Below are 21,920 nucleotides of genomic sequence, written 5' to 3'. Positions count from 1 at the left end.
AAGCTTAGGGGTTTTCACAGCTAAGCTTTCTTCAGAAATGTGAAATAAAAGAAATGAAAGAAGTCAGTTCAAGTTGAAATGTCAAATGCTTCAAATAATTTAACTTAAAACCTAGTGAGATGCTCTTCTGAAGCCTTGTCCAAAGAATCTTCGGGTAGGAGAGGCCCTCCTTTGTTCCATGTATGGATATCTATTAAATATCTTGCTGGGTTAATTCTGAGTCAGGAAAGTTGGTTCTTTCCTGGAAGCAATTAGGGATGCTTAAAATTCAAATTTATGATCCATAGGAGAAACTTAAAGTTTCATCTAGTTTACTTAGATTCAAAGGCATTCTCCTCACTCGCCCTCTTGACTCTTACCCCATGTGTATTAAAAGAAAAAAAATCAGTTCATTTCTCAACTTACAAAGTTTTAAAGAAACATGAGAATGTGTAAGTTTCTTTCAGTGGGAAGCACATAACATTTATGAAGTATTTCTTTTGGGATTACATCACAGTTTTATTTAATTTTTAGGACAAAAGTTAAATTCAATATTTGTGTATAAGCCAAGGGAAAATGTACCATAAACATAGGAATTTGGGGGTGAGTCAGAGTTCCAAGAATCCCACATTTACTTAGAACATTTACATAGAGACAGGCTAACCATTAGTCATCTAGTTCTCACATTTTACTTTTGCAATTAATTGCACCTAAAAATTAGTTTTGCCCAAGTGGTCAGATAGGCAGAATGGGGGCTTTGGCAATTAGCATTAAAAATGGCTATTGAAATTACTGCCCAATTTTTGGACACATTCTAATCATATAACAAATATATCCTACAAATTACTCCTCAACTAGACAACTGACAGTAAAAAAACATTAAAATAAAGAGAGTTACAGAAGATTCTCTGTCACGGAAAAACACATGCTCTGCTTGCATAAGATGAAACCATTCAAATAGCATTTCACATGGGCTTTGTTGAAAACTTATCATTTTACCTCAGAGCCACAAATAATGTTTTTTTTCTTCCCCAACCACCTCTGTAGGATGAAGTCATTGCTGTTTCTGAAAAGGTGATCGTGAAGCTCGAAGACCTGGTCAAGTGGGTGCATTCTGATTTCTCCAAGTGGAGATGTGGCCTGCAGGCTGGGCCAGTGAGCACAGAGGCCTTGGGAAGGAATGGCCAGAAGGAGGCTCTGCTCAAGTACAGGCAATCAACCCTAAATAGTGGACTCAACTTCAAAGACGTTCTCAAGGAAAAGGCTGACCTTGGTAAATATAATTTGTATTTCTAAATCTAATGTGTGGGTGTATACAGTAACCTACTTTTTTAGTTGTAGATTTTTCTGGAAACCCTGTCATGTGTATATAATTTTATGTACATATAAAATCTCTTTAACCTCAACAGGGCCTGGGAATATGGATGGACAGATGATTGGGTATGTAAGGGATGGATGTTACCTATTGAATCACAGGACCTCTTATCTGTGAAGCCCTGTGCTGGTAACCGACTGACAGAACATGGGGTCTTAGGCAGCCTCCAGTTGGTTTCAGGCATAAGACTTCATGAGGGCACCTAAAATTGATTAATGAATCATTTGAATATTTTTGTAAGTAGATACTATGACATCTATTAATGCATGTCAAAATTTCATGTTTGACGTTGGGCAGAAAGCCAAGTGAGGAAGAGATGAGTGACTTGTGGTGGAGCAGAAAGCAATGTCAAAGCAGGGAGAGCCATTGGTTGGCAACTCACGGTGTAGGTTTCCCTGAGCTTGTAAGCACCTCGTGACCACCTTCAATGTGTATTTTTTTCTTTCTTCCTTCCCCTCTTCCACTATAAATAGTTTAAAGGAAAGCTTGGGATTTGGAGTAGTTATTCTGATGAGTGTTTGAATCCTGACTCTGCTGCTCACTTAGGTGTGTGGTCTTGGGAAAGCAGGTTAACCCCCAAGCCTCAGTTTCCCCATCTGAAATAAATATGGGAACTTCACTGTGAGGATCACTGTGAGATGTCAAATATAAGGGTCTAACAGAATGATTGGGGTATATGAGTGACTCCATAATTAATTCTATTACCTTTTTTTAATTCTTTCTCCTCCTGTGACATTGTGTGGTCTTCCTTTGCTTTTCTCCTTGTGTTTGTTATCTTGCCATGGCACTGACTTACTCTCCTAGCATTGCTCAAGACCAGAGTTGTTGACCTCTGATTTAGACTAGTTATTTCCTCTTAGGCAAAGAGGAACTTCACTTTTAACATATTAAGGCATCTTTTCCTTTCATTCTGGCATAATGCTGATTTTCATAGCCCTATTTTATGCCTTAATGTGACAACTTCCTGTTTTTTTTTAACCTAGAATTTAACTATTACAACAAGCCTAGACTATTATTTTAATTGGCATAAAGAGACTGAATAACACCAGCAACTGACTGTCTTTCATGTGATTCTGGTTTCTGATGAGTGTGCTGTGTTTTTGGAGTAGCAGTAATATTTTCTTACAGTTTGAGTTTAACAATCAACAGTTTCCTGGCATATTTTGGTAGATGTCAAGTGGTCATATTTTGGACATGTCAGCCTGATTGTCACACATACATTTAGAGAAAATTATTAATCTAGTGTTTTTTTTAAAGCCAAATATATAATATATATATATATTTACTAATTTTCCTATACATGTTAACCCCTCAATTTTTGTGAACGCATGATGACTAGTCTTCTGAAGGGTAATAATACTGAATAATACATCTGTTGTGTTACTTTCCTAATGCATGATCTAAGTTGTATTGCTATTGTTTTATGTTTTCCTTAACATTAAAACCTTGCTTTTGTTTAATTTTTTTTCGAGTTATGGAATATACTGTTACTAATAAAAACCAAACAGGAAACCCATGGGGGACAAAAGGATGTGTAGATGGTTAAGCTTGATGTCACACATATAAACAAGAGTATTTATAGCAGAGTTGTTCTGTGTTTGAAATTGATAGTTTATTAATGCATATGTAAAGAAATCCAGTCTCTTAGTTCCATTAAAACATTTAGAGGTTTTGATCTTCCTGAATTCTAAAAACTGTCCATAATCTACGTTCTTAGTAATTAAGAAGAAATTGGTTATCGTGAATAACCTGAGTACTCAATAGTCTTTAAATCTATTTCTTTATTAGACTCACTAGGGGAATTTTTAAAAATAATACTGATAGCTGAGTCCAGCTTCCCCAGATTCTTCATCCAGTAGGACTAAAGCACAGCCGAGGAATGTGTACTGATAAAAGGCTTTCGAGGTGATTCTGATTTTTTTTTTTTGGCCTCATCTGGGAGACGGCTCTATGATTGGCACTGAGGGAGGGAAAATACCAGGAGATCTGATTGGGAGGCTCTTTTTTAGTGAACAAGAAACACTGTGTACTTTTTCTTTCTTTCTTTCTTTCTTTCTTTTTTTAATGTAAAATACCCCTTTAAGGATAGAATTTGGAGCCTTAAAAATCGACTCAGTTGGTATGAACTGTGGGGAATTTGAGACAAATAGCTTTTGTAATTGGAATGCACACTGTGTTGTAATAATGTGGAAAGAGAAACAAAAACTTTCCTTAATGTAATGAGTTTCCATTATCTGCTTAATCTAAGGTTTACAAGTCTACAATGTTAGGATTTATATTGGGGAGATAGGTGGTGTCATTTGCTGTATGCATTCGTGTCCCAGGAACTTTCTCTGTCTGCAGCATCAAAATATTTGTTGTCTGTACTTTTCTTTCTACACAGTGGTTTTCTTATCTCCCTTTCTCTTGGCCGCAGTGAAACCACTTCCAATACCACATTGTTAATGGAAGTTCACACACTTATTAGGTTTTTCCTTCGGTAGAGCCCTTCCAACTCCTCATTGTTCTTACCAAAGAAAGAAGATGAACTTTGAGATTACTTAGGACCCCCTTCTTTTTTTTCCTGGTGGAAGCAAGCAAAGAATGGAAAGATCTCACCTTTCTGGGGATAAAGTAAAATGCCAATATGTTACTTTTTTAACTGAATTCTTTTCATCCTGGCAAACATGAATAATAAGAAAATAATTATATCGACTCTTAACAGATGGGATTTTACTATATAAAAGCTAATTAAGGAACTCTTCTTGCTCAGTGTTTAGGTAGAATAAGTTCCCTTTAATCCTAGTTTGTGTCACTTCCTGCCTCTCTGTGAGTAGTAAAAAAACAAGAATGTTCTCACAAATGTGTGTCTGCCAACGAATTAATACTCCGCAAAGAGAAACTCTGCCCCAAACGGCAGCTTCCAATAACTGCTCTGATTCAAATCACAAGTCTTTTATTTTTTTCCCCCTTCCCCTTCAAGGACAATATTTGAGGATGTCATGTTGGCTTTTCAAAAATCTCTGGAGTTTTCATTTAAGGTTCTAAATGACTAGTGACTAAACTACAGATCTAGATAGTGGGAAAACTAATAATCTTATAAAGCACTTCTTAGAGGTGTGTGAGTACCTCAATCCCCTTCCTTCCTCTTTGTCCTTTTCAAAGAAAGAAACTTCATATGAAACCAATTCAAATTGTGACTTTACTCAGTGAGACATTTTACCTTCTTTCAGACTGTTTTGTACTGACATTTAGAGAAAGACAAAGAAAAAATAACTATGTTAAAACAGAAGGGTTAAGGAATGTATTATTCATAAGCATAACGAACACAGGAACCTGTTTTTCCAGAAGAATCGGGTTGATTAAATCATTCACTACACAAGCCACTAGTTATTTATTTTTGTCTTTAGAATTACAGTACTTAGCTTTTATAATAAAGTGGACTTGATACCCATATTTGGTATGACAGTTGGAAATAGTCAAATGAAGAATTATTTCATTTTACAAAATTTTTAGCAATTAAGGAATATAAACACTATCAGTTAAACATAGTAAACTTGCATGCTTTATTCCTTGGGCAATAGTTTGAAAAAAATCAAATTATTTTATATAACACTGCTTCTTACAGAGTTCCTTTAAGTGAAGTATGAAAGCTGCAGTGTAAGCTTTATTGGCCTATAAATATGTCATTATAGTTGGACTACATTTATATGCTTTGGATTGTTGTTTAAGCCAAGAAAATATGTCTCTACAGGTTGACTTTTTATTGAAACCCTTTGAGGCATACAAGAGAATGTATTTTAGGCCAAGGTTATTAAAACAGCATTTTCATTTTTTTGCAGCAGGCTTATTGTCAATTATGCTGCCACAAACTGTGTGTGGATGGGCAGTTATGAAAGGTTTCATCTCCAAATGGGTCTGCAGAAAAAGAAAGAAAAGATAGAGGTGTCTGAGCTGAAATTGAGAAAAGGGACCAAAAGATGTGGGTGTGGTGTGACTGAATTTAGTGATGGGGGTTCCCTCAGTTTAATTTTTGTTTCTAAAGTCCCATCAAATTGAGAAAGAGTGGCTTCCTCTGTCCCTTCTGTTGTTGGAACTTTTACTATACTTTGGGGAAAAGACAGCCTGGTATAGACAGAGTGGTGGGTGGGAGGTCAAGAGAATCTTGGCTCTGCCTGTCGCATAGATTTGTCACTTGCTGGAGAAGTCACTGTATGTTTGCCCCTTTAGGTCCTTGTGTGTAAAATGGGTAATAGTGTCTACCTTGCTCTAACTCCTAGATTTTTGAGAAGATCAACAGAGAAAATTACTGTATATGGAAGCATTTGCGATACTGAAGCCTAAGATGTTATTATCATCTTTTCGTGTTTATCGTGTGCTAGGCGGTACAATATTAGCTTATGTGCCCCTTTTGGACTTCCTTTGTCACAATTTAGTGCAGTTTCACTACCATTGCTATCTGCCTCAGTAGAAGACTATGAGAACCCTTCAGGTCTTTGCTTCTATTTATGTAAGATATATGTTTCTTTATGTTTTTTATTGTATAACTTATCTACTCTTGAAAACTCTGTCAAAATAAGCTGGGCCATAAGAAAACAGTATAAAGGACTTCTCAAGTATTCTTAGTTAGAAATTGACTGGAGTCTTTGCTTGGAAATTCTGGAGGTCTTCTGCTTCAAATAGTTGTTCAGATCACTTTAGAGTTTGATATACCAAGGTGTCTCCTGGGATGTGGCTATGGAAAGGATTTCTGTTCTGTGTTGAAAAAAACAATATTAATGTCTCTAAGAAGTCTGCTAAGGGGCTGACAGTTTGTCATAATAGGGATTTTTCACCCAAAACACCAAGTGAACTTATGATTGAAGACATGCTTCTCACAAAGAACAATCCTTTCCTTCTCTCCTTCCTTCCTTCATGTAAATTTTGTATGTATATTAAACAGTCTGGTAGGAGTATTTGTTGCTTACATTGTAAATTCCATTGCTGGGCTAATTATACATAAGGTGGAAACTTGGGAGGTTTCTTAGATGGTACATTATTGAATTCTTTTCATGAATGTGCTGAGGAATCCCTGCAGAAGGGCCTCTTCCCAGAAACAAATTTAGCCTTTATAGTATCCTTGAATTTCAAGTAGAAGCCAATTATATAGGAGGCTTATCAAACATTTGTAAAAATAGTTTCCACAGGATTTTGTCACGGGGTGCTCTGACAATATTGTAAAAACCATGCATTCTTTACTGAATCTAATCATGGCACAGTTAACATCAGAGAAGCATGGTGCCCAAGTGCCAACGTGGCTCTTTCTTCAAGAGGTGGCTTCATGCCATTATAAAGTGACAGCCCAAAGGACTTTTGACAGGAGCAAGTTCACACTTCCAAGAGTGTACCCAAGACATTCAAAGCTTTAGAACAACTTTGTGACAAGAAATTTTCAAAGGACCTGGGAACACACAAGAGAGATTATTCCATTTCATTTCAAAGTTAAAATTCAGCTGGGCCATGCAGTCAAACAGGTGAACACTGTCCTGGAATAATGGTAGAATGAATGTGTGAAAGTATCTTGAATAAATAATAATCACGTGTGTTGTCTGCACACAGCCAACTCAGCTATTCCCGCTGAGAAGTGCATGAAAGCCTGCAAATTTAACCGTGAGTGAGCCAGTCCTTGATATTGCTGTCTGGATAGTCATCCTCATGAAGGCTCCTTCCAATGTAAAACCCTTTCATTTGGAATTTCTGTTGACTTGCAGATCTTCTAGGGTTTTCTAGAGTGATAAATGCCTTTATAACTCCAGATTCACACCTTCTTTTGATAGTGGACTAAAGGTGGATAGTCAATTGAAGAGAAGTTTGTGAACTTAAGAGTTTATTTTTACTTTTAGAATTGGAGATGTCAGGGAGGCGGGAGAGCAGAGGTAGAAAGAAAAAGTGGTATTGGAAATTTCAGTGCTATCTTTAGTAATCAGATTCCTAGTATTCACTTCTTGGATACAGCGTATAACCAAAGTAAGAAACTCCTTTTTTTTTCAGCTCTGCATAGAATTGACAGGTTGGACATTGATATAGTTGAGGTTTCCTCCCTCCTTTCCTGGAAATAGCCCTCAATCTTCTCTTTATTTGGCTGAACAATCCCAGTTTTTTTCAGTTTTTCACCAGGCTGTGGTTTCAAAATCCCTCATCATCCTGGTTACTCTTCTCAGGACACCCTTTGGGTGTTCTTTTACACCTGCCTGCCCATTTACATTGTACAAGTTCTTTTCTAAAAACCTTCTAGAGCCAGACTGGGATTGACTTCCAGTGGAAGAGAGGCTATAGCATATCCATCAGGCTTGGCATCTTTCAGGTAGGACATGACACAGGCAAAAGTATTAGACTCAATTCCCTGGAGCAGTATGGCCTTGTCCTTTCTACTCCTGAGAGCCAAAGGGGAGGGGGGTGAAGATGTTATTCAGCTACTACACCTCCCAACGTTTACTTACCTGCTTTTTTTGTTTCTGTTCTTAAACATTAATATTAAATGTAGACTATCATCTGGCGAACATCACTGTCAACTAACATAGCTAGAGGTATGGTGGCTCAATATCAGTGCTGCACCTGTGGAGCTTCTGTAGTTCCTGTAGTTGCAAACTGTAGCATTTAGGGTAAGACATGCCAAATTGGTTTTTACCTTGGTAAAGGTCTGCAGTTGAATGCCAGCTTGTTTAAGCTGCTCCACTCAAATAAGATCAATAAATCTTCCCTAATTTTTCATGTGTTAGTTTAATTCACTATCATCCTTTTGGACTCCAGCTGTTCTTGTCTTTTTTTTTTTTTTTCTGGTGCTTTTTGTCTTTGATCAGGTACTCTATGGCAATATCTCCAGTAAGACCATTCTGGAGAAGGCAGCCAACCCATACTTTTTTTTTTCTTTAGCTTTTATTAATGAGAAATGTTAATTTCACAATTAACTCTGTGTGGTGGTCACCATCTGATGAGAAGATAACCAAAGATGAAATTCAGCTGTGGTCTGAGGTACTGCCTTTGGCTTCTGGGTGCATACCTGGGGTCTACTGGAAAAAGTCTTTTAGGTGGCCTTAGCCTTTTGCAAGCTCATAAATCTCTGGCACCATACATTCATAGATAGACTAGAAAATGTGGAGCAATAATTCTATTTGCATTGGGTGACAGGGCTCTACTGTGAAGAACAAGCCCAATTGGTGCACAATGGTCTATTAAATACCCTTGAAAAGGGCAACGTTGACGCAGTGCCTCAAAAGTGCTTAAAAATGAGGTTTGGGTCAACAGTTCCCTTTCCAGCTGGAGGTATAGAGTGCTTTTCTCTTTTTTATTGTGACTTTAAAATGTTTTTGTTTGCTTTCCACCTCTCATCTCTTTAGCCACTGCATGATTACTGACTGTAGGCCATTATTACAGCTGTTACCATGATCGCCTCACCGTGGAGCACAAAGCACATACATCCTACCTTAGAACTGATGTGGCTTTTCCAGAGGGCTTTGTGAGCCGATATTTGATTTGGGCATTTAAGGCTTAATTCTCTTTAGTATTGACGCTGATTCTTCCAAACAGCTCGTTTCTCTTTTAGAGTACTTTAAATGTGAGGTTTTATTGCAAAACATTCATTTTCCTAAATGTCAAAGATTCACTTCCCCTTTTTCCTGTAACATTGTGTTTAAATCTGTAATTTGTACAGGTCACTGCAGAGGAAAGCTGAGGTTTGGACTTCTACCCCATTTTAATAAATATATTTACTTAGGGCAGACTGGAATAATGGTGGGTTTTGAAAAGCTTTATGAAGTGCTGCCGATTGGGGGTTTTCCTCGTGGCCCCCTCCTGCGTGTTTTCAGTCAGCGCAGGCTATAGTGGCCTTGTTACTTTCTTTCCTAAAATCTCAGCCGCACCTTATCTTGAACTCTCTCCCTTTGGACCTCTCCTCTTGCTTTTTAAATTCTTAATCATTTCTAACATCCTTTATACTTCTGACCCTTTTAAATTACTTGCTTTCAGCCTGTAGCCCCCCTTTCTTCAGTAGCCTCATGCTTGCTGGATACAATAGAAAGGTTGTAGGAAAGCATTCAGTGAACTGTTTATCCCAGACTCCATTTCCTTTCTTTTTTATTAAATAACTTTCATTGTCACTGTTTTTGTTATTACCAGTGTGACCCACGTTCATTTTGGAAAACGCAGACAATGCAGACAAAAAGCAGAGAAATTTAAGTTGCTTATTTTCCCCACTACCCAGAAGTGCTATTAGCATTTTTACGTAATCTATATGCCAATCTATGTGAATATGTGTATAGGCAAGAATTCATTTGCATATACTTTTTTCCACATAAAAATGAAATTTTATGTGTGCTATCCCCCATTTAAATTAGTACAGATGTGTTGTGAAGGTGCCTTCCTGTTGAAAATACTTCTCTGTTTCTTTCTGCCTGTGTAATGTTTCATTATAGATGCTCTCTATTGTTGGACATTTCAGTTGCTTCTGTTTTCCCACAAACTCTATGAAATTCTTGTAATTCTGCACATATCTGTGACTATTTCCTTAGATATTCATAGAGGTGGAATTGCCAGCACAAAGTGCGCACAGAATGTTAAGGCAGCCTATCTCTCTACCTTATCTCCCATCCCTTATGCAAACCTTCTGCTTTAGCCTAACTAGTCTAACTGCTTGGTCTTCTTTCTCTTTAACCACATACACCCAGTCCCCTGGCCCCCAAACTCTCTAGTACATTTTGAGTGGCTCATGCCTTTATTCATTCTTGGAATGCCCCCTCCAGGACTCTGCCCTGCAGAAATTCTCTTTTCTCTAAGACACAGTTTAAGCACCTGAAGCCCTTGTTAGCCGTTTGGCTCACAGGGTTTTCTCTGCTTATGGAGTGCTGGTCACACATAGTATCACTACCATCTTTATCTTAAGCACCTTACTCTGTAACTAACAGTATAATACAGTATTTTTTTTTTTTACATGTTTGCCTTATCTTCCCAGGAACAATCTTAAATCCATTGTATAGGCAATCTAACTTCAAAGCTATACCTGGTAGGTTAAGTAAACATGCACTTCTTTGATCAGCCTCCTCTGAAATCTCTGGAGTTCTGTGTTCTGAGCATAGCTGGGACACCAGTGTGCATGCATTCAGCAGTTGACTTGACTTCTTTTCCAGCACTTCCTAGGACACCCTCTAGTGGAGCGGCTGTCTCACTGGTACATGGTAGGAAAAGCAACATTCTTACAGTATTTAGTTTATAATTATTGTTGGCTTAATTTGTAGTCCACCATGTATAGACTCATTCTGGGAAACTTACTGAAAGAGACTTTGAACATGCTTGAAGCTAGCCTGTTAGCCTGAGGATTTCTGGTGGTGGTGTAGGGGTTTGTTGTGTGTGGACATTTTACATATTAATACTGGCATTTACTAATTCTTCTCTTCCTCAAGGGAATCTTTTTCATGTCTTAGGACTATAATAGTGACAAAAATGTGCAGGGAAATAAATCCAGACTGGGCTTGCTCTGCCTTATCTTTTTTATCATTGACTTGTTTGTAATCTCTTTTTTTAAGGTGACGGGTTATTCAGGGGATGGTTTTAGAATGACAGCCAATGCTTCTTCTTCTAGGCAATTGCACTGTTTTAATCCTTGCCTCCCTTAAAATGGTTACTTGCTAATCATGGTGGAGGATATTCTCCACCTTCCAACTGCCGGTTCTACTTCTTTGGTTCACAAAGGAAGAATTCTGTTAGGCCTTGCAAAAACAATGCTTCATGGCTAGCCTATTCACTCAATAAGAAATAAAACATTGTTTTCATAGCAGTGCTGATAATAAGGCAGATTTCAAAGCATGATGAAACATATACTTTCCTACCAGAGGAAAACCTATAGTTACCTGGCTAATTACCCATCGTGTGATGACTGTTTGTAAATATAGGCTTTTCACATGTGCAGCCTTTATGTACGTTTTTTTTTTAATTGAGAATGTTCACTTAGTTCCCATTGTTTTGTATTAAAGCCTCCAGGATTTGAAAGAATGAGCAAACATGGAAGCTACCATTTTAGGGTGGCTTCATGACCACTCTGCTACACCTTTGTAACATGGACTTTAAAGTAAGGTAGACCTAGATTCAAATCCTTACTCCATAAGCTGTATGACATTAAAAATTATAATGTTGTTTTGATTGCTTATCTGAGAAATACAGTTAACAGTACCTGTCTCACGGGACTGCAGAAAATTATTAGATCACATACAGAAGAGCCCCAAGCACAGAGTGGGAGCATGGAGTCAAGAACATTAGTTTTCTTTTGTCTTTCGTTTAGAAAAGTAAACCTTACAAGATGCTATTTTCTTCCCCAAGAAAGTAAAATGGATGGTTGCAACATAAAAGAATACCAAGATACAGAAAATAGTAGTATACGACTTCATTCAGGTTAATTCATAAACATTTGAGTATCTATTATAAGGCACTGAAATTGACCCAGGGCTAAGTAAGCCACTATCCCAGGTTTCTAGGAGCCCAGAAAACCTAAAGAATTGTTTTGAAGTGCTTTTAAGGTCATGTTTTAAAATTGAATTCTCTGTTAACTTTACCTGTATATTGTTCTGCAATCTATCTGCTTTTACTTCCTCTGATCATTCTTAGATCATAATTAACAGCTGATTCTAGTTCGTTAGAAAATTTGGTGCCAGTAATTCAAATGTACTTTGGGATATCACAAGGGAAATATAATTACTGGCCTTGTCTGACACTTCTCTGGCTATGAATCGGCTGTTCTTGGGGCTTACTGAAGGTGTATGCATAGGTAGGTTTGTGATGATTGTGTGCTTGTGGCCTGTTCCCAGCTGGAAATCCCGTTTGTCCTTGAAATGCCTGATTATTCCAAAAGAAACCACGCGGGTAAGGCCATGGTTTTGTGTGTTGTTTTCTCTTGGAGGTTATGAGCAAGAATTTTCAATCAAATCAGGACAGACGGCATTATGTTTCAGTAAAAACACCTCCAAAATGTCAGTGTCTTACTACAACAAAGGTTTATTTCCTGTTTATGCTCAGTTTATTGTGGTGTACTGGACTCTGCAGAACCTTCCCCTCTATGATGGCTTCACATTGGACTTCCATATCAGCGTGTACCTACTTCTGTGCTCATAGGAAGGGGCAGAGAGAGGCGGAGAGCTGAGTACTGGCAATTAAATGTTTACACTCAGTAGTAACATGAAGTAACATGCACCATTTCACATGTTTCATAAATCAACCAAGTGATTAATTCCATGATCATCAAGATATATAATTCTGCAGCATTCTTGGAAGGAGAAGAAAATTGAATGTGGGACAAACATAATGTCTCACACATGCCCTTAGGATAATGATACATCTCATAGAATAATGAAATCTCAGGGGTAATAATCTAGTTACAAAATTCTAGGTATGAAATCGTTCCTGCATGTACTATTTCATACCTGTCCACTACAGAAATCTTGACTAGTTGATTTTTTTAATATTTCCAATGATTGGGAACTAATTCCTTTATGAGGCAGTTCCATTTTATGTTTGAGCCATCTCTGTGTGAGAAAGTATTTTTGATAAATTACATTTGAAATGCCTAGTTTCTAGTATAAACTATTTTATTAATGGCATGTTCTTGTTACTAGGTTCATTTTTACAACAATAGAGAACAAGTCAAATTTTTCTCCTTGATATTGTTTGAAATATAGAAAATAGCTGCCCCCCCAACCAACTTCTCCATTCTCCAGATCAAACCCAGACAGCCTCAATCCCACATTCTTTGTAGTTCCCACACCTTCTGGCAGTCGTTATCGAAAGGAATCTCAGTTGTCCCTGCCATTCTCAGAGTGTAACTCTATTTGTTGTTGTTTAAAGAAAAGACAGAATTTCAACCTGTTTTTTTCCCCTTCATTTTACTTTTTTATACATCTAAAAATTTTAAACTATTCAGGAGTAAAAATCCTTCTTCACCTCCTTTCCAATTCTACTCCCTCTCCCAGAATTAACACATTGCTAAAATTGGTGGTTATTCTCTCAGTGGTCTGTGTGTGTGAGTGTAAACTGCTTTGCTTTAAAAATAAGGTCTTCTTATGTACCTTACTTATCAACTTGCTTTTATCAGTTACTGTTGAACAGCCCAAGCAAGCCACGCTGTCCAGTATGGTAGCCACTAACCACATACAGATGTTGACACTTGAAATGTGGCTACTGCAGCATTGAGACTGAGTTTTTAATTTTATTTAGTGTTGATTAATTTCAGCTTAAAATTTAAAACCAAAGGAGGTTTAAATAAATTTTTGTTAAACATAACTTTTCTTTGGTTAGACTACGTATGACTTTAACTGTTGAATATTTAGCATGCAAATTGGATGTCCTGTAAGTGTAAATACACATCAGATTTCAGAAACTTAGCATAAGAAAAGATTGTATCTCTCATGAATAATTTTTATATTGGTGATATGTCAAAATAATATTTTTGATTCCTTGGGCTAAATAAAATACATTATTGCAATTAATTCTACCTTTTCCTTTAATTTTTTTTTAATGTGTCTACTAGAACATTTTTAAATTAAATATGTGGCTTACACTGTGTTTATATTGGGCAGTGCTGATCTAGAGAGATTCGAACAGCTGTGATATTTAGCCAAACCTTTTGTTTTGAAGTAGAATCACTGTTGTGCACTGAGCACTTAGGAAGTCCAGGCACTCTGCTTGCTTGGAAGGACGATGAAGAGAAAAGAGACCCAATATCTGCCCTCAGGAACTCATAGTGTAGTACGGCAGACAGACACAACTAGGTTGTAAGATAGAGTTTAGCCAATGAATGAATAAAGTTGGAAGCAAAGTACACTGGGAGACTGGAAGAAGGTTGGTTCCTGGGTACAGGACTTTCACATAAGCAGACTTGTAAATGCTTAAAGAGCAGTGATTATAACTCCTAATTCTTTGGCAGTGGCTTCATACATGGTTGTTGAATAAATGAGGAGATGCCCATGTGATGTCTCTGTTCTACCAGGATATTACTAGAAATGAAGCATCTCATGGTCATCTCTGACTTAGATATTTTAGAAGGGCCTACTTGTCCCACTAGGAACTAAGACTTAGTTTCAACATGGCTTTCCACATAGAATTCCTGTGCTTGATGTGCTGACCTTTCATAGTCTCCGGATAAGTACATAGTGGTGCCAAGCTTGTCTGGTTAGCAGAAGAAATATGTATATTATATATTCCATGTTGAAATTCCTAATATTTTGCCAAAGCTTTAGCACTTCCTCCCAGAAAGTGTTCTGAGATGTTGAAAGGAAGATAATTAAGCTTAAGGGTCTCTCTTGATTTATTTGGATTTATAGAGTTTAACTTGTTTCATGCCTTCCTTTGCATACTCTGACAATAGATAGCAGTTGAAACTCAAAGTATTAAGTCTTTATCCTCTCATTGGGTGTCCTTGATTCATCAAAGCAATATTTTCATATCAAATTCTTAGCCTGTGTTACCTATAAGCTGAGAAAAAAAGGTTAGAAACTTTAGATTGCAAATGATAGAACTTTTCCAAGAAACATCAGCTTTCTAACTGGTTACATTATTCATGGTTGCATATGGAGCTAGTGTGGTTAATCAAATCAATTCATATAAAACAATTTTTCCCAAAGGCAGTGTTCGTGGTGGATCTCACGAAATCAGAGAATTTATCCTGGGCAGAGCTTTCTGGCTGAATAAAATTTGTGTAGAAGCTGTTCTAGTAGTGAAGATAGGGGTAGTATAGAATCTATACTACAGGTAGCAGGTTCCGAGTTTGGCAGAAAGTATGCTGATAATCATTAGCTTTCCCCCACTCACCAGAAAACTATAACTTAGGCTGTAAGCCAAGTGCCTGAATGTTCTTCTGGGGAATTTGAGTCATGGGTTCTAAATTAGGGACTGATGGATAAATTTTTGTGGGGATGCCTAGCCCCTTCGCCCCACAAACCATTTTGCAGAATTTTGTATGTAAATACAAGTTTTCTTGGGAAACCATTTATAGCATTCAGATACTGAAAGAGCTCTATGGTGATAAAAAGGTTATGAAATACTTTTAAATGTCTGATTACCAGTTACCCCTGTGTCCAAAAAGCCATCTCTCAGGCATTTCTGCCAAGTTTTATTTACTGTGTTTTCCTAGTAGTCCACACACATGTGACAGGGAGGAAATACAGTTGGATTAGCTTGTTCTGAACCTGAACTTAACCTTGGAGAGGACTGACACAGATAACTCTGAGAATCCGCAGAACACTGCCTACCCAGAAAACATTTACATCCACAAAATCAGAATGACATTTGAGGACATTTGTAGACCCCATCCTGAAACTGATCTTTGAACTTTTGGTTAGACTGCTGGTTGATTCCCACTAATGAGTACAGAATCATTATGCTCTGAAGAAGGAGAATGAAGATGTCGTCTGTCTAATCACAAGGCTGGTGGGACTTGGCAGTGTTGAAGATTTCTGTTTCTTTTTTCATGTGAGGGAAGGAAGAGTATGTCTCTCTCATCCCATGTATTTTGCTTCTATATTTTAAAATAATAAATATTGATGGCAGGGATGGACAGTGGGTAATTCTTATTTTCTACCCTCTGAATAGTCTGGATATGCTGTGTATACATTGTAACTTTACTAGTTACTTCCTCTTTAGAGTGCTCTAAAAAGACTTGAAATACTGGGAAGTCCACTGAAAACCCTTTTTCATGAAGTAGAACACCCTTTGTAATGTAAATATATTTCTCATGGCTTAATTTTTATATATCAGGTTTTCATAAAATTAGGCCTTCCTTAAGGATTCTTTTGTATCACTTTTTGTCAAATTGACCAATGGCCACTTCTAACAGCACTTTGTTTATTATGTTAGTTAATCTCATCTCAATAGTCTAAATATTTATAAAATAATGACTTTCTGTCTTTCACTTACGGAGCTCTGCATGCTGTTTATGGGTCTTAATTTGGTCTGTTTTCTGGGAGAATCAGTTGAAGCCCAAGATGACAAATATTTTATTTTGATCACAATCCCATAGGTCATTTACTAGATTACTAGATTCCCAGGGATGGGAATGAGGGTTCCCCCCATAAACTTTTAATCTAAGATATGGTCTGGCTCATAGTAGGTGCTTAATATGTATGTTAGATGAATGGATGGATGACTAGGTTTTAAATCTTATACCTGGAGGCAACATAATGTAATGGTAGAAGTTGGCAGACCTGGACTTGAATCCTGGATCACCAATTTAAAAACTAATCTGTATAAATAATTCCTACCTTAGAGGGATATTGTAAGGTTTAGTTAAACACTGAATTCTAGGCATTTAAGAACGTCTGACACAATAAAGCACTTGATAACAGGTAGCATTATTAAAGTCTTAGGCCTGAAATTAGGATCTCCTAGACTTTAGTCATTTGTAAACCAATGTTACAATTTCTGTCATATCACTAACTCCCTACTTTATTATTTACTTAATATTTTTCTTTAAATTAACTGCTTTTTTTAAAGCCTAAACAACTTTGTTTAATAGGACATTTTATAGCACTTCTATAAATGGAAAACCTGTATCACTTGCTATAAATAATAGTGTAGATAAATACATGATTCTTATAATAAAAAATGTTTATCCATGTACCACCTGAAATTGACTGGGGTATACCTCTAGTGTATACCACACTTAAGTCATTTCCTTTGAGGCTTTTCCTTTTGGGCAACAGCCCAGCCTAGGTCATTGATAGCAGTGAGACCTGCTCAGGCTGTGGCAAGCCTCATGTCAACAGCAGGCTAGGGAGGGTTGGAACCAGTTGCACTGAATTAATCTATAAGCTTAGAAGTGTAACTGCCACACAGATGTGAGTCTAAAAATAACCCACCACGCACCTGCCCTTTCTGTGGGTCCGTTACAGTGTTAATTGAGCACTAATAGATTAGATGCTGTAGAAACATAACATAAAGACATGAATTTTTGCCGTTGAGATGCCCGGACTCTTACAAATTGTTTAATACTCAGCTCTTGACTAGGGATGTGGATTTAAGAATCTCACCTCTGGACAGTTTCTGAACACAGATCCCGATTGGATGAGGAAGAAAAGGGTAATTGTTATTCCTATCCAATGGCCCAAAACGGTGATTCTGTAACCTTGCAAAATTGAGTCCTGGGTAAAATTCATTTCTTAAGAAATTTGCCAAGCCAAAGGTGATTTGGTGAGATTGAATCTTTCAGGTTGTCTACATTAGAACAGCTCCCTTGCCCAAGGGTTGGGTTCAAGCTAAGCAAAAGGAAATAAATACTGCTCTAAAAGGAGAGTGCACTTTAGTGGCACACAAACAAAGGTGAAGGCTCACATCTGTGTTGTTGTGTAACTGATTAAATCTGAAGCACCTTTGGAAACAGGCTTATCATCCACACTACTCTCCTAATCACTTAAATATTTGCAGCACGTTTTAAGATGCTTGTTAATGACTATGCAGGCATATGGGTATTCAGAACATTTTATGTGGTCTGAAAAATGAATCTGGATATGTTTGCTGGACAATCTGATTCCAGCAGAAGACCACCCTCAGTATGACTGTGCTCTACTCTGTTATGCTGTAAAAGAAAAGGTAATTCAGCTGAGCGTTGCGCCATTGGCTAGAGACACCACAGTTCTGAATACAAATATTATTAAAGGTAAATGAATTATTTAAAAAATAGTAGCATAAAATATGAGCTCCTGAGGTTTGGACTAGAATAAGTTTTTACCATTCATGAACCATACCTTGATCCATCAACCAGAAGTATTAGTTGCCCATTTAAGTGGCTGAAAAACATGAATGGTCTTAGAGTAAATGATTGATAATTAGAATTTAACAAACTGCAAATACATAGCAGGGACTCGGTAATATTCTAATAAACTATGAGTGGTTTCTAATACTAGTAGAATGTTGAGAAATATTTAGAGTCTTGTCCTCAGTTAGGTTCTTTATTGGGGGGAGTAGGGGAAGGGGCTGCAGCTGATGTTTTATCAAAATACATGTAACTTTTCTCTTAGCTCCAAGGGGAGTTTATGGACTGTCTAGAAGAGATTAGACCCTGAGTGTATATAATTCATGAATCTTTTAACAGATATACTTAAAGAAAAATAAAAGATTCCCTCCTGTCCCTCTCTTAGTTTCCTTATGTGCAGTCCCTTTCCTTTGAATGAGTTTCAGATAAATGAAAAAGGACAAGGGAAAGTTCCCTGACCTCTCAGCTCCATGTCCCCAGTTTGGCTGATTTATCTCCCATTTCAGATTCTAAGAAGGAAAGCATTCATCCTTCCAGAACTGGACTTTGTTTCCCTACCTTGTTACCTGGTTGCTAACCACAGAGGTACCGACCCCCAGCTGCCTCCTGGTTTTACTTAAAGCCATAGGAAGGCAGCCGGTTGGGAGGACGAAGTGCTAGACTGTGTCCAGAACCACAGCCTACTGACATCGTGGCAACATGTCAGTGGAAGATCAAGCCCACCAGCCAATGTATAGACCAGCATCACTGCCCAGCAGGACAGGCCTGGCACAGCATTTTATATTAGAGTAAGGAGCAAGACCGTCCTTTGTAATGTCAAGTCCATTAGTCCCACAGAATGTTCTGTGAAAAATGCTGTGCACGAGTGTGGGTGGGTGTTGAGAATTGCCTTCTGCCCCTTAGTTGCACTCTTGCTCACTGCACCTGTATCCCAATTCCAGGAGACATTAGCTGTCCTTGACTGTGGCCTTTCTTGAGCTTCTTCTAGGTGCACTTACTATATAAGTGTGCAAGGCACTGGGAAGGACATGTATGCCAGTAGCACACCTGCACTGGTGTCATTAACAGTTAGTTAACGGAGCTTACACACAGGAACAGTGTGAAAAACTTTGCCAGGATCTGCTCCAGAGATACAGCTTACTTTATTTTTGCACATTTCTGTGGTCCTCAAAAGCCATTTATATTTGTACCTTTCTTAATTTCGAAGTCTATAATCACATAGGGTCCAATTTCCTGGGTGATCAGATAAGAGTCCAAGGTGAAAATCAGCACATTAACAGCTGCAGGGCACATGCAGGCACCAGTCAGAGTGGACACACACCTCAGGGCAGGAATAGTCACTAGGGACCCCTGGTGTGGCCAGGAGTTAACCCCATGGTCTCCCAAGGGAGGATCCAGGGATGTGTGCGTGTGTGTTGGGGGGATGCAGGAAACATGGGAGAGAGGCGCTGGGACAGTGGCTATTTAAGAAATCTGCAGGAAAGTCTTCTGGCGTTTTAACCTGGGGAGGCCGCTGTAGTGTGTGCCAGCTGAAGGGCAACCCTCCCTACAATCCTGGTGTCCATGTGTTCTCACAGGGGCAAGAATCTCTCCAGATTCTCTTTGTAGCTTACTAGAAGCCCACCCTACAACGCTTCACTGGAGTGCTCTTCAGAATGCACCAACTAAAAATAGTTTCATCTGCAGTGTGAACATAGTTTCATATTTATACTAGCATCTGGCCTAAGGAATTGAATACTCCATTCTTTAAATAGCTTCACTCCAGCTCTTGACTACTCTGAGAAGAAAATCTCCCCCAGTCAAACACCTTGTTTACATAGCCATGTTTAAATGCAAACAAGCTCCCTTTTTAAAATGCAGAAGAATATTAATTTGGGAGTTAACTGTGCTTTGGGGTAGTCTTTTGTGGGTGGGGGAAAGAAAAAAGAAGGGCTGAATAGAGAATCCATTTAAAATATGTCCATTTAGTAAAAGATATCTGAAACATCTACTATGTTTAAATTTTTTTATTTTCCTAAATTAGATTCACAAACATGTAAATAGTATGTGTGAATTTAGGGTTCTTTCTTTACCATCATATGTGAAACCAGTTAGAATGAAGTTCTTGGGAAGAAAAATTTATGCAACCGCTAATGCCCAACAATAATAGAAATATAAGCCTGGATATACTTTAACTTTTTCTACCAGTAAATGCTTTGGGGCCGGAAATCATTTGCCAGCAGGCAATGAATGTACTTTTGTTAGTCTTAAGGGGATACTAATGGTTAGTCCCCATGAAGAAAAATGTGAAAATAACACACTAAAAGGTAAACATTACGAATGGATGGCTAATGATTAGCTGTTATAGTCCAAAGGGGCAGGGTATTTTTTTTTATAGTTTTATGACCCTTGCTTAGCCTTTACTGAAAGAACATTTTATATTCAAAGTTATATGTTTCAAACTTACACCTCCTTTGAACATCCTTCTTTAAAGATCATAGCAAATTCACCACGTTCATCTGTATGTTGGAGGAGGAAGAGGATTTTAAATGTATTCTGGTTTTAACATTATATTAAAGAAGAGGAACAGACAATTATTTTTAAAAATCTAGTTCATGAACCCACAGAGTGGGATATAGTAATAAATCTTCACCCTCCCCCTATCCCACCCATCTGAAACATAGGTAAGGACAGTATTTCTGTTCTGTCAGGTGAATGAGTTAGTATTTAGTACATCATTGCTCCAGTAGAGTTGAGATACATCCTTCTCTGAAGAGAACAGCTTTTATGCCTTACAGGCCAGTTCAGAAAAATAAAAATGCTAATGGGTTGCCTTTTTTCCTTATTTAAAACAAAAATGGCTATTTTTTAGTCCCTTGGGGGCTCTAGTTTTACAACTTAAATTAACTACTTTAGTAAATAAAAGAATGTCAGTAGAACATTGCCCACTAAAATGTTAACATGTGAGTATATTTGAGCAGTAGAAACATAAAGGCAACTTTTCAGTCATTGATGTTGAAATTAGATTTGAGGTCATGGGTTATTCTTCATGGTCTAGGAAAGTAAATGCTTTAGCTCAATGAAAACTATGTATATTATCTGGGAAACATTGAAATGTCATAATTTAAACACCACTTTCATTTTTCACTGGTGGGACTTTTCTAGATAAAAATCTAATCTAATTTTAAATCATCCTTTTAAAATGTATTTTTCCCATTACAAATGTAATATGCTTTTATTGCAGAAAGTAAAGATATACAAAAAGAAAAAATAAAAATCATTCACAGCCCCACTACCCAGAGGCTACCCCTGTGAACAGTTTAATTCCAATTTAGTATATTTTCTTGATACTAAGATGCCACTGGTTACAAAGATGCATCATTGATTTCACAACAGCTTTTGGAGAGCAAGAAACAATTTCATTCCAAATATAGACATAATTTTTAGATACATACTGATTTCAAAAAATTAAAAAGTGGCAAAGGGGCCCAGGGAGTACTTTTTAGAATCAATTTTAAAAGACCCAGCTCTGGATCCTACTTCCCCAAGAAGCGATTTTACTCCCTGGTTCCCAGCTCAGTGTATCCTGCCCTAGTCCAAGATTATTGGAATTGTAAGAAACCTCAACAATTTAATCTAATCCCATTTTACATCCATCACAGTAATCCTTCCATTGTTCATCCAGCAATAGGAGTTTACTTACCTTACACAACCATGAATTTTTTTTTAACATGACCTAAACTTCAGAAAGTTCTTTCTTTTTTTTATATTGGGCAAATACTATGGCTCTGCCACATTTCCCCATTGGGGTAGTTCCCTTAAGAAACCCCATGAGAGAAAGGT

At 37.5% G+C, this 21,920-nt stretch overlaps 1 protein-coding gene across 2 annotated transcripts in view; it reads left to right on the top strand.

The window, feature by feature from the left end:
• The window catches only part of ARID5B (AT-rich interaction domain 5B), a 174,192-nt gene that overhangs the window by 27,652 nt on the left and 124,620 nt on the right, over positions 1-21,920 (top strand). For both annotated transcript variants that reach the window (XM_017674332.3, XM_073240991.1), the window contains one exon: positions 1,027-1,252. In XM_017674332.3, coding sequence (XP_017529821.1) covers positions 1,027-1,252 — 226 coding nt within the window. The remainder of the gene's footprint in view (positions 1-1,026; positions 1,253-21,920) is intronic.

This window comes from Manis javanica, chromosome 7 (assembly GCF_040802235.1).
Source record: "Manis javanica isolate MJ-LG chromosome 7, MJ_LKY, whole genome shotgun sequence".
Classification (NCBI taxonomy): domain Eukaryota; kingdom Metazoa; phylum Chordata; class Mammalia; order Pholidota; family Manidae; genus Manis; species Manis javanica.
Note: the sequence above shows the minus strand (reverse complement) of the source record. Positions and strands in the feature narration are given on the sequence as shown.